General features: G+C 30.0%; 1 protein-coding gene across 1 annotated transcript; it reads right to left on the reverse strand.

Annotated features, from left to right (window-relative positions):
* Window positions 1–7,612: 7,612 nt before the first annotated feature.
* LOC131853775 (proton-coupled folate transporter-like) lies at window positions 7,613–14,495 on the reverse strand. Its single transcript, XM_059204811.1, has 5 exons — window positions 13,097–14,495; window positions 12,706–12,807; window positions 11,761–11,982; window positions 9,143–9,299; window positions 7,613–8,040 (listed from the first exon to the last, which is right to left on the reverse strand). The coding sequence occupies exons 1-5, from the start codon at window positions 14,061–14,063 to the stop codon at window positions 7,941–7,943; spliced, it is 1,548 nt and encodes a 515-aa protein (XP_059060794.1). The 5' UTR covers window positions 14,064–14,495; the 3' UTR covers window positions 7,613–7,940.

Here is a 14,495-nt window from a genome sequence, read left to right on the forward strand (position 1 = left end):
GTTTTTTCAAGTTTATTATTAATATTATTGTTTAAATAAAAATTGAGTGCCTTTAAATGTTTTTATATATTTTTTAATAGTTATTTTATTTGTCGTCACGCTTTTCATCCTGAGGGTGTCGTAGGAGTCGACTTAGAGAACAAATTAATTAATAATTATATATATATATATATATATATATTAATATATCTAATAATTTTAGTGGACAAAAATGGTATGAAGCATCCGCCCACGCTAAATAGATTAGAGGAGCACCGGTAGACATTTATAGGATGAGAGGATATAATCAGGTTGTTAGGCCACATGATGAATTCACCAAAGAACCAATCGACTCGACATGGTACTATGCTAATATTAAGTTTAGTTAGCAGTTGTTACTGGATAGCGGTTGCTTGTAAACCTTTCGAACATTCAGCACCGAGTGTCACCTCAGAATATCTATTCTCTAGTATAATTTAGTTTTCTATAGTGGCGCTGGTAGGAAAGCGGGTTGATTAGTAATAATGTACTTATGATCTAATTGCTAACAATGTACCATGTTATGTTGACTTGACTTCATGCGGCTCCTGGAAACCCTCTTGATAAGTTCTTGCCGATTTCATCACGAAGAGATGACAGAAAGGGAGGGAAGGGATCTAGGGTGCCCCGCTAGTAAAAACTTAGGCAAATGCATCATTCTATTATCATATATTAATAATATATAGTGGCTCTCTCAAAATATGGTGGAGCTCCCACTCAACTCTCTTACGTCTAGTGACAACCAACATTTTGTTCTGAAGTAATGACCTAAGTAATAATGCCACTAGTTACCATTACTATGAACGTCGCAAACAAAGCCGCATATGTGATTGTTGTTTCATGGCAAACTTATATTGTTATACTGAACGTAATTAAAAATATTGTTTGTGGAAAGAGTATTTTGACGCTCTTTGATAAGATATAACACTCAAGATGTAATTACAGTCTCCCATCTGATTAACTAAAATGAGTACCTAGGTATAAAAATATTACAACAGTAATAAACAAGTAGAAGTTTATTCTTTAATTTCCATGTAAAATATTAATGATAAGCACAAATCCCAATTACTATTGCTTATCACCATTTTCAGACATAAAACACAATTCCTTCATTTAATACATATAAAAATGTATTGGAGTACCTACTAGTAATCACAATTACTACAATTTCAATTACTAAAAAAAATAGAATAAGTATTAAAATGTTATGTAAATTAATTATAGAATTGTTATAAATAATATTTTTGTAATAGAGTAATTAAAAACAAATTATCTCATGTTTCAGAATACTACTATTTCTAAAACGATCTCGAATTGTATCTTTAAACAATACAAACGTTTGTATTTATTACCTGTAACTATAATTACGTATTTATGAATAAATGTTTTATTAAATTAGTACTAAATAATATTGCTTTTTTATTATAATTAGTGAGTTGTAATTTTCAATTACTAATATAATATTGGAGCACCCGCCTGCGCTATCGGTTTACGCTTTATGATAGGATGAGCATGAATAATAGTTAGCCCAACGCGACAAATTGATGTATCACGATGTCCAGGGGGATTATCTGACATCTCCCCCCTCAATTACGTAGTACGTTCGCCAATACGGAATAGTACGGTAACTTTATGTAAATGCGTTAGGTCCGAAATAAAATCGAAAAAGTTAACACATGGGAATACGGTAAATACAAGGATTTTTTTTTTATCGAACTGGTATGATAAGCTGACTGTCCACCCGATGGCAAGTAGCAACCATCGCTTACACATATGAATACCATAGACATCATATACATAATATGCTGGATTTTACATAAATGTTGCATATATTGCATGTACACCTATTCATTTTGTACTAATTAATAAATATCATAAATTATAATAAAAGATTAACAAAATAGTTTTTAATACAAAGATCCTTTTAGGATTAAGACATTTACTTATCTGTGTACTAGATACAAGAAGACTAAATAATACATAAATATAGTTATATAAGTATTCTATATAAAATATACGAAATATCACATGCAAAGAAACAAGACAAACAGAAACAAGAAAGTTTAAAATTTGTCAAATATTTTTTGACTTCATACATTATCAACAAAAGATGATATTATTTTATTTTATGATACTAATTTAGACTTAGTATTTGTGCTCATATAACAACAAAACTATTATAAAAGTAGTTAGTGGGTATAATTCTAGAATAGCATTAAAATATTTTACGGAATATAATCCCAAAGGAAATATAAATGATCTGACGTAATAAAAGAAGGTTGTTGACCGAATTTTATTATACAACAGCATTTAACCAAACCTGCTTTTATCATTGACTAAGTAACTACATGACGTCTCTCAGTGACAATAGTTACGGGCTGGTTTATATCATAGTTATGTATATTGTATGGTTATCATTATACCTTTAGTTCACATAACCAAAATAGTACTCTACTTAAAAATACTTTTAATTATTTTATTATGTTATATATTACGTTATTTTATAGTAATTAATAGTAATAAAATATTAGAAATACATATAGTCATAGTATCTATATTTTATATTCCATAAAAATATTCTTAGTTACTCAATTTTTATTCTCAGGCATTCAAAGTAAATAAAATTTGATTGTGCTTATTTTGTTTGAATATAAAATACTATCGGATAACAAACATTTCTTCATTACGGTATCTTTTAGTCCCTTGCATGTAGACTGGCTAGCAATAAGGCTTAGGAAAACAGCCCCCATTTCTGATTCTTGCTACGATTGTTAGATAATTATTATTGTATGTTATAGTGTGGTAATTCCAATAAACAATGTAATTTTAATGAACTAAAATTTGCACTTTAATTTTTCTGCCTCATGAGAGAAATCTTTTACGATTAACCCATACTCCCTTGTGGGTTCTACACAACTTATTTAAGAACAGTATTATTTGTATTGTAGAAGAAATTGTATTTGATGAAATTGTTGCATTTATAAATAGACAAACTAGAGGAACTCATAAATCCCGAACCTCGACAGGTAGATGTAGGCATGAATTTTAACAGGTTCAAGGTTGTTTTATAGGCATGACGCTTGAACCGGTTACTATTAGACAGGCATTTCCTATTTCGAATTCTCCATAGTTATCTATTGTTATTATAGACTACAGATATATATTAAGTAACATTTGGAAGATATGTTTGTATAGATTAAAAAATTTGTGATATGTTATTCATATACCTAGAATTGCTAAAGATATATAATATTAAGCTGCGTTTGGAAGATATGTTTATGTAGGTTTTTAATTTTTTTCATATAACTGAAATTATGACAAAATAGGCGAAATTCCACCTGATAATAAGTGGTAACCGTTGCGTACTCACGTGACGCTTGTGGTATCATTCATGCGTTGTTGAGGATTAAGGTGTCAATGTACAAATGTCACTGCCTTATCTCAATCTATAAACGAAACACATCTAACACAATAAGCAGTCTAACGGCTGAAATAGCTGAGAATGAGTTAGACTTTGTCTGCATGGGGTTCTCATGTTACAATATTTGTCCTAGACTTCTTCTAACTTCTAAACTAATTACTATAAAGTTACGACAACTGTACTTGTACTGTTGTACTGTACTTCTTCTTCTTGATGGTTTTCTCACTGCTGAGGATCGCGACTCTACACTATCTTGTCGACCAACTGTCGTCATCGGTTGTGCCGAGACGCCAGATGTATTGCCCATATTATATAAGTAACTTTGTAATTGTAATTAGTAATTCATTCGTTTCCATGGATTCAATATTTAAAATAGGACCTACTGCGCACAGCGATTCTTGGACATCAGCTAATATAAATATTATAACCTTATCTTCGCCTATATACATAAAGATGATTCTTTGGTGGTATGAGTGATTATCTCATGATGTCCGCAGTGCTTTGTGTGTGTTCATGTCTATAGGTAACGGTTACTGTTATATACCGCATCATGTGGGCCTCAAATTCAATTCCTAAAGATTTCTTGGCTTTATAACTTTCCAAAAGTGTTGTTACTTTATTGAATAGGTACCTATGTAAAGTAATACAAGTTTTTCTTAAATATCTACTTTGCCTATAATATTCTAGGAGGCGCTTTAGAGTATAGAATACTATTATATTATATTAATTACAGTTATTGAGATGAATTACTTAAATGATATTAAATTACAATATGTTGAAGCCATATTTTGAATTCTAATGCAGATAATCAGCAATTAGGATTGTTAGTTCATTATTCAGTATTCAGAACAAGTTTCTAGGTGCAAACAAGAGAATACTTAATGGAGATGCAAACCTAGATAGGAGAGGGGAGGGGGTTGTTTACAATGGGTACTAGTAACTATATTGCTAACAATGTACTCAATCATGTCGACTTCCACACAGTCCCCTGGAGCTTAATTCCTAGTCATTTCACTACTACAGGTTAACTAACTTGAGTTCATTCAGTCATTTTCCACTATTGCAATGGATAATATATATTCCTATAACAGTTTTTTTAAATGAACATATTTTAGCAACTCTTTTTGCTTCTGCATTTGCGCTTATATCGATCTACGCTCGCTTTAGTAGAGAATATTTAATGATTTTATGAGGTCTTTTGTTTGTTCTGTTTTGGATATTTGTTTATATTTGTTTCTACTTAGAGTTATGTGATTTATTATGCCATTAGTGCAGTCGGGTGCACTAATCCATAATCGTATAAATATTACTTTCTAATATTAATAATTTCTAATTTTTTAATTAATTGATTGTTGATATCTGCTAGTTGTAAAAAGACACTTCAACATGTTCAATCTTTTTGTGTGAATAATAGGCCAAAGATTGTTATAAAACAGATACTTACAGTTTATTTTTGTAAATTCTAGTTCTATAAATGAAAATATATATCTAGAATTTAAAAGTCACTAACTTTTTGATGAAATGATAATTACTCTAAAGCCATATGCAAAGCTTGTATTTTTGTTATAGATCATCCCTAAAACGATATATGTGAGCAAGCCTTTTCAAACAAAAGCAACCACGTATGTTTGTCGAGACGTAATAACATTGCCGTGTTTGTCTGCGGGCACTGAGAAATCTACTGTTAACACGTTCCTATTGTTGTTATCGATTCATTTATCATTCATGGGATAGTATTTGTATGGACAAACAAATCATTCAAATCAAATCAGATTCAAATTTGATTACTTTGAAGCCGCATAAATATTTGTTTCATATTTTTAGTAGCCAGGGTAAAGAAGAAAAGAAAAGGAAGCAAAAATTCGTAACCGAGAAGCTATAATTTTATAACAAGGGCGGCCTGTAGGCAGAGTGATGGTAGGAGTTACATTAAGGGTTATTTACGGTACAGATAAATTAATATTACATATTAATAGCAACTCTGTATACACTAATTAAAATCATGTTTTGTGACCTAAACTTTGTAAAAAATAATACAGAATTTTCGCAATGAAATATTTGTTTGTATAATACGTAGGTTACAGGAAATTACAAGAGGATGAAAATATTTTCCTACCTCTTACAATATAATATTACATATGGAGATCAAAAATCTGATACTTGTTACGAAAATTACGATTGGTATCATTAATGTAATTATTGTTTAAAAAGTATTTTTTTTATATTATTCAACTTATTAAGTAGTAGAGTTTTATATAACTCGTATGCACATGTTATTTGCTTGCTTGAAGAAACTAAATTCATGTCATGATCGAACTCAACGTTCGGTCTATTTGTACCCTTATATAAATTCCTTGCAGGTCCACTATTCACTAACTTGTCATGTGTGAACATAATCTTCGCTATTGAAATTTGTATCTTAGGTACTATGTATAATAATAAGAGCATTGAGGTATTATAACGAACCTTGCTTGTCTAAACTATAACAATGTATTGTGAAACAGATATTATTTTCTATAAATATAATACTATAATTGGCAGAATTCAAGCATTTACTACGCGTTAGTACAGAAGCATTCATTTAAAATAGAAATATACATATTTTACTTTTAACTCATATACACTAGTAGACTATATGATATAATGTTATAATTAGATAAATATAAAAATATAACAACCGTACCTGATCATATATTCAAATTTATATTTTTATTATTAATTTAATTTAATTATGATTATATTTTTTCGCCTTATTAGACTATTATAATCCTATTACTAAAGCTTGCGGCGTACAAGATTTGTATTCAAAATTTGTTACCTGAACATGGTCCTCTTTTTAAATAAAAGATAACCTATGTCTGTGGGATATACTTCAATTTCACGCCATAGTTAATTAAGATCTGTCCAGCCATTTGGTTGTGAGAAGGAACAAATGGAGATATAGACAGATACTTTCAATATTAGGATGAATGTAGTATAGTCTATAATGTTACTTAGTCTTACTTCTAATATGTACACAAGTACATAATACCTCAATGCAATTCAATAATCGTTTATATATGATTTTATGTATATTTAGTATTAAGTATATATTTCTCAGCAATATGATACATATGGAATGGAGTATCATGTATAATTTACAATTAATATGCGAATTCACATCATTCAAAAGTACACGAGTTGATTGTGCAATTATTATTAATAGTAATTTAACTCCCACGAAATTGTAAAGCTTATGACTAGTGAATTTTATTATAGGACGCCGTCTAAGATAAATCTTGAACAATTTATATGTATTCATATCATAATCTGTATTAGATAAAATATGTAGATTTATAAATCTCCTTTGGATGACTGGTTAAATCCTGGGTCTCAGGTGTAAAATCATAGAATAGAACAATAAGTAGAAATAATGATGACACCACTAGGATTTATAATTTACTATGTCTTATTTTTCAATAGGTAAAAGTGATTTTGCTTCGTATTTATTGCATTTATTGCAAGTTCATTACTTGCAATAAATACGATATCAAATTTAATGACATTTAATTGTACAAAAATATTACGTACTAGCTACTCGCCCCGGCTTCGCACGGGTGTACATGTATTATATATATATAAACTTTCCTCTTGAATCACTCTATCTATTAAAAAACCTCTTCAAAATCCGTTGCGTAGTTTTAAAGATTTAAGCATTTATAGGGACGGACAGACAGCGACAACGACTTTGTTTTATCCTATGTAATTATGATGAAGTAAAGAAAGTTATTCCGTATAAAATTAACGAGATACGTTTTTGTTGCGAAATAAATTCATGAAATATTTCCATCTGGTTAACAATTTTAGACAATTAGGTAAGACACAAATTTACATGAAGTAAAAACATGAAAATATAATCATTTATTTAATACATTGACTACAGGTATAAACGTTTTATGATAATTAAAACTAATACTTAGTATTACAATTACTGTAATGAAACTCATGGCATTTGAAAATAATTTATAATGTATAAGGAATAGATAAATAAACAATATTTTTAGTAATGTTTATTTCCAAGCACTTTTGAATAGTCATATTCTGATTCTGGCGTCATATTTGGAACTGTCATTAGGTATATATATGTATTTGTATTTTTGGCACATTAGAAACAGAGATACATGTAACATATACTACCGCGATTTAGTAATAATATGTATATTAGAAAATGTCTATTTTTTAGACTTCACAGCTTGGTTTTACTCAATACTTAGAAATAAAACTTAAAGGCGGAGTTTTATCTAAATTTTTTTTATCGTAATCGTTTTGTCGTCGTTGTTCTAAAATACTTTTGCGTTTGCAATTAATTAATGATTGAATTACTAGTTTTCTAGAGTTAACCTGTAAGGCTGTTTGAGATTTCCATGGTTTAAAAAAATGTAAACGCACTCCTACCATTTAATAGTAAAGTTTATTTCATGACACTGATTTCTTGCTGACTACATCCTGAAATATTCAACCTTTAGAGAGCAGTGATGTCATTTTCATAAGCATACTTTTCTTTTACTTCAGCATTTGCAACAACGTTTTGATCTTCTTTTTTATGCATGACGAACAATGTTCTGAAATTAGAGTAATTAACTAATAAGTAATACCTGCATAATTGACTTTATATTGTTACACATTAAAAAAATATATTTGAAAACGAGATGTCAAACTATTACCTGTCCTTGGATATTTTGAAATTTCTTTTAATAAACCGAAGTTTTTCGGTTAATTTATTGTGGAAATCCTATTAGTCACTAAACGATTACTTAAAAGACAAATATGTATGGCAGTAGTTATTCATGTACGGGATAAATAACACTAATTATAAAAAAATAAGTAAAGACAAAAATATTAAATAAAAATATGTAAATGCTATTTATAAAATTATTAGCGGATAATTATGATTTTGTTTTAGAAATAACAAAACTCACATTATTTTAATTAGTGGGAAATACCAAAGCAGTTACGTAGCTAATGATTGCATATTGAAACTTCTATTGTTGATTATATGTACAGTGTTGTACCATATTGAGATGCATTTTTTAATAAAAAACATCTAATAGATAAATTTGAAAAGTAATGCTTATGCTTTTTTATAATTCTGTTTTTTTTTCAATACTGTTTACTTATGTTTGTCATGGTATGAATACTAAATAAAATAGTTACTCATGACAATTCATACAGTGCCATCTTGTCGTAAACTTAATGCACTGTATTATGTATTGTTGCGTACAGTAAAACAACAACAAAACGCAACACCGAAGGTAGAGCACACCCATCCTTTTGAATTCTCTAGACACAGCATAGGACTTTCAAAATTGTAATCAGTCGAGGCAACGTACATTTTGTACATACATTAAATTTTTTTTTTAAATATATATTCAACTAAGCAAATTCCATCACTTCTACACCCCGCAATCTGTTGAAGCCATCATCACGTACTATGGATAATAATCAACTGATATAAATACTTAAATACTATACAGAATTTACTAAGAAAACACCGACCAATACAATGAATTCTATTTATGAACCCAAAGTTTTATTTCGGGCGAGATACTAATCTGTGGCCACAGGTCAGAGATAGTAAGGCAGTATACTAAATCGGTACTGAAATTTAAGTGCTTTTATTTTTTTCAGACGAAAGCCTAAAATAAAATTAATCGTAATACTTACGCAAATACAAAGAAGTCGGGAACGGTTAAAATAGCACCCAATAAGTAAATAGCACCCGGAAATGTGGCTAATGTATTTGACCATAACTGAGTGTAGATTGGAATTGCAACTACGGGTACAATAGCATCAATAAATCCAATCAGGGAACACATCTTGCCTGAAAAAAATATAAAAAAATCCATTACTGTTAGTTGTACAACAGTTATTTGCTTGTTTCTTATTTGTTATTATTTGACTTAAATATTGGCTGGAAGAATTACGCAGAAACTTTCTTATATAGGGGTGAACCTTAGTAGTATACTTTCTTGGCTTTCTTATATTAAATTTTTGAATATTTTCAATACGTCACCTATAATTTTTATTAATTACTTCTATAATAACGATAACATCGTACTCCCGCATTTTATTACCGTCAATAGATGGTAGGTAATCTACAAGATTAGACGTATTCGAAGATGCGGTAATAAAGAGCATAATGAAAGTGTTACATTTAATTGGTATCGAATACTATTTGATTGCGTATATTGCGTCTACCTTTAATTATTTATGTATCTATTTGCCTTGGTATTAGCATTTTTTTAAAATATGAAGTTAAGTTGTGACCACTGCTTTGAGGTCATTATGAGACTCATCGCGACGACGGGTCCGGTTATTATAAAAAGCTGCTGATAAAAAAAAACAACATATTTTAAGTGACCTTTAGTTTACTTTTAATATGAGTATTATCACAGTTGTTTGTTTACCGGCAATGAATTTAATATTCAATTAATTGAATATTAGGAATTCTATGTCTTCGTGATTACATAGTCTTGTATTATGTACTATCTGTATAGAGTAAAAAGTAGAGCCATCAACCTAGTCTGATTTTCAAACTATCCAGGAACTCAATTTATATATTTATATATACAATTTCATTCAAATCTGTTTAGGCATTTATGTGGCAAGCTCAAGTAGGTACAAAATAATTGTATATACAAAAATATATAATGTCGGTTCATTATAACATTATATATTATTGTACATAGTGTATATTATATAACCGACACGTATGCATGTGTTGTATGTATACAGATAAACATTATGGAAATATTCGTTAACAATAATGATTGTGAATATCATACCAAAATCCATTGCGTACTATAGTAGAAATAAACATAGAAATAGGTAAACGCATATAGCGAATTTGCTTAATATTATTTAGAGATAGATAAAACTTGAGGTTTAGGGTTTCAAAACTTGGGTCAAAAGTTGTGATGATGCATTTTACTGAGGTAGACTTTGTAAAAAGTCCTCAGCATGAGAACCTCAGTCATATCTTTCATATTCATATCGTTCATAGTCATAATCAGCCGCCAATCAGCTTGCTTTGTAAGATGTGTTTCAGTTGAGGAATGACATGCTGCAGTTAAATTACAGAGCATGTAGACTGCATAGTTGTCCGGAATGGCAACGTTTGATGAGGGTGATGAGGGAGATGTTATATTTAGTACTTAGCATATCATTTAAATCGTAAGTGTATTGTGTAAGTCTATCTTATATATAAAATTCTCATGTCACAATGTTAGTTACCATACTACTCCGAAATTTTATATGCATAATCAGTAGGTCTGAAAATAGGTTATTATTTACTTTTCATACCTCTAAGTGATAAGGGTTGTCCAATCCTAACAATTATTTATTATTTTAAGACTATTATTTTTTAAATTGAAAATATACATGCAACCCCAAATTTCAACCCTTCTACTATCAATCCATTTTAGTAGCGATTTCAATTTATATGGCAAAACAAAGTTTGTGGGGTCAGCTAGTAGTTTTATAAAAAATACTCTTCTTCCGTCACCACTCAGACATATATACACGTAAATTCAAACCGGATTTATGCACGAAATACCTATTTTTTTTATGTAAAATTCTTCATTATGTTTGCGGTTGGTATTTGATTGATACAAGTATTCATAGTAATTATTGTAATTTGGTTACATCACTGGGATTTGTTGTTATAACCTTGAAGTAATAAATATATCTGAGATATAATTTTCAATTTCCGTAAGAAGTTTACGTATTCAGATAAAATAAACTTATGCTTGTACATAATTCTATAATACAATTCTATACAATCTTGTTAAAATGACTATAATTTATTACATTAATACTTAGAAAAAAAAATAAAGATTTTTACGTTATAGATAACCACGTATTATTTTTTTATTTCACTCACCAAGCCAGCATCATATATGCTGGCTTAGTGAGTGACATGGTACTTTGCTAGCAATGTACCAAAAAAGGTTATTAGTTCCAAATACTAACAAATAACTTCCTCCCCTCTCCAACAAAAACAATAAGAGCAAAAGAAAAACTATTTATGAATGAAAAATATTGTAACGATGTTGATGAAAGGAAGACAAAGTCTTTCTGCGTGACTCACTTATTTTAATTTCACTTATTTACTCTGTAAGTTAGCTTTCTGTTGAAGGATGAGATATGATGTGTATTTTTACAAGATACAGAGGCATGTCACCTTACTTTTCTGGAATTCTAACCATTCGTGATATCACGGGCGTCAATTGCCCGGCTTTATCGGCTTAGTATATAAAAAAATACTTCTAGGATAGACTTACCAATACTATCTTGATCTACGACCTTTGTGCCCAGAGATCTAATAGCCGTTACTCCTGAGTTACCAAAGATATCGAACACAGGGGCAGCATACAGCCACGTCTTATTGGGCGCAAAAGCATACACAATGGATCCCAACACTTTACACGTCGTTGCAATTAAACCAAGTATGGAGTCATGAAATTTCAATGTTTTGCTAAATAGCAACACTGCTATTGCGGTACCTGTAAATAATTATATTATTTACTAAAAACCTGCCCGTGCTTCTCTCGGTACATTTTTCTGTAATAAAAGGGAGGCTATATTAAGTAAGTGATGCCATGTTACCTTCGAACTCTAATAATACGCCTTGAGGAAAACTGCATTAAATTTCATTCAATGAATGAAACATGTAACTATATATATACTAACATATAAACTATACATAGATAAATAAAAATGATAAAATGTGTTTTTTTCTATTATATTAATAAACATCAGTGTGTATTAGTTTCTTTTATCTATAATGTATAGACATCGGCTTGTTACAATCTTATTACCTACATGTAGACCACCTACACTACCCCAACTTCTCCAAGTCACCATGGGCGACTGGGATAAAAAGTGCTATCCTAAATCCATATATGGATGGAGGACGAAAGTACTATTTGGTTACAATGAGAAAAATAAATAAAATCTGAGTCATGTACTCTAGAAATAACAAAACTTTTGTAATAAACAACAAAATTTTGGTTAATATTTCTATTAACCAAAATTTCAAAGGAAATTTAATTTAGTCAGTGTATTTCAGTAAAGACGAATCTAATCAATCTTTTATTGCATATTATTAAAGTTTAGTCAATTTTTTTTAGTGTAAGGTGCTACAACGGCACATAGGATAAAGTTGTAAAATTATATAATCATATAATTATAACAATTATCAAAAAACAAAATAGTAGAGAACTCACCTGCAGTTCCTATAAGTACTGTATAGGTGGTAAAGAGACTAAACTCCACCACTTCCATTTTATAACGAATTAGTGTGTAATAATAAAATACTGCGCCTTCACCTAAAACATTTATTAACTTATATAAAACTACTATTGATGACTTGATGTGGTTACTAAAAATGATTAGTATCATAGTATTTCATAGTATTGGTACCTCGACTTTGATTCGTGTGGCACCATATTTTTAAAATAGTCTAGCTCTTATAATTCTGAATAAAATTCAGTCAAAAAGGTGAACAAAGGGAATGTCGGTAAGTATTTTGATATATCAAATGTGTAAATAATCAATACTAGTTTAGTTTATAAGTAAATATAATATGTAATAATTCTAATAAAGGGAAATACATACCTACAACTGGACCCATTATTAAAATATGAGCCCAAATAACTAGTAATATCCGAAGCAGTAGTTTCCCTCGAGACAAAACAATCAAAGATAAAGTAGCCCACAAATTCCTAGGGTGTATAAAATTTATTATTTTCTTCCCAAGAGTCCCTTCTTGTTTAATAGGTTTTACATCATGTATTTTAAATAGTGTATAAAAGAATCCAAAAGCATACATGGCCAGCACGAGTCCAAATACACCATAATACCCTAATTCTTCGGTTAATATGCCACCTACTGATGATCCCACTGGAATACCAAGAGTGACTATAACAGCCATAACTCCCATTCTAAACGTGCGTGTATCCTGAGTTGTTACATCTGCTACATAGCTAAAACAGCCCGCCAGAGCAACAGAAAATCCACCGGTACACGAGGAAGTAATTACGTCTATTAGTCCTGTAACCCATAAGGGCCATTGAGTAAAGTAATATGTTGCAACCATTAATCCAGCAGTTGATAACATTTCTCCAAAAATGGGTACAAGCATCAAGGTTTTTCTATTCCCGGTTCTGTCACTCCATGCACCAATATTAAGCATTAAAACTGCTGGAATGAATTTCTGAAGGGGTTCTTTCCATGTCAATATATCCGCAGCAATTTGTGAAGTTCGACTTAGAGCTAGTTCGGTCATGTTATCATTTCCTTCTCCTGTTTGTATTATGTCACAAATAGTTTGACTGTAGTTCAGATCTGTACGACACGCTTTCTCTGTGTTAAACTTTTGAACACCCAAATATTGTATTGAAAGGGGTAATACGTAACATAACAAATATGGTTCAACAGTGAAAAAGTTTCTAAAATTGTTAAATATTGCAACGAAACTTAGTTTTTCTTTTTGTTTTTTATTTAAACCGTTCACTCTCACATCACTATCTTTAACAGTTTGAAGTTCAACTTCACCATTTGTCTGGTCTTTAGGTTTATCCATGTTTTTGGATTTAACAAACAATAAATTAATTGAAAATAAGAATACTCAATTCAATATCTGCATAATAACACAAAACACGGCTGATCACCATCACGAATAACATCGAATGCCTTAAACTATTTTATAAAACTTGTTTACTAAAAAATACACCGACATCTCGTATAATGCGATACACGATGGAATCTAACACGTACAGATACCACAGCAATTATAAAATTCATGGATATCTCGTAATAAACTCCACTATTATTCTGTTTTGCTTTGAGGTAAAGTTAAAATTGAACATTACGTACTATATCGACGTGTAAGTTCAATGCATACTGTATGTTTCGCAGGTTACGTAGTATAAACATGTCGAAAGGGTGCACACATAAAAGCATTTGTATTGATACAAAACACACTAAAATAAATAACCTGTTTGCTACGGAATAA

This window comes from Achroia grisella, unplaced genomic scaffold (genome assembly GCF_030625045.1).
Source record: "Achroia grisella isolate CSIRO2021 unplaced genomic scaffold, CSIRO_AGI_Agris_v1 utg906, whole genome shotgun sequence".
Classification (NCBI taxonomy): domain Eukaryota; kingdom Metazoa; phylum Arthropoda; class Insecta; order Lepidoptera; family Pyralidae; genus Achroia; species Achroia grisella.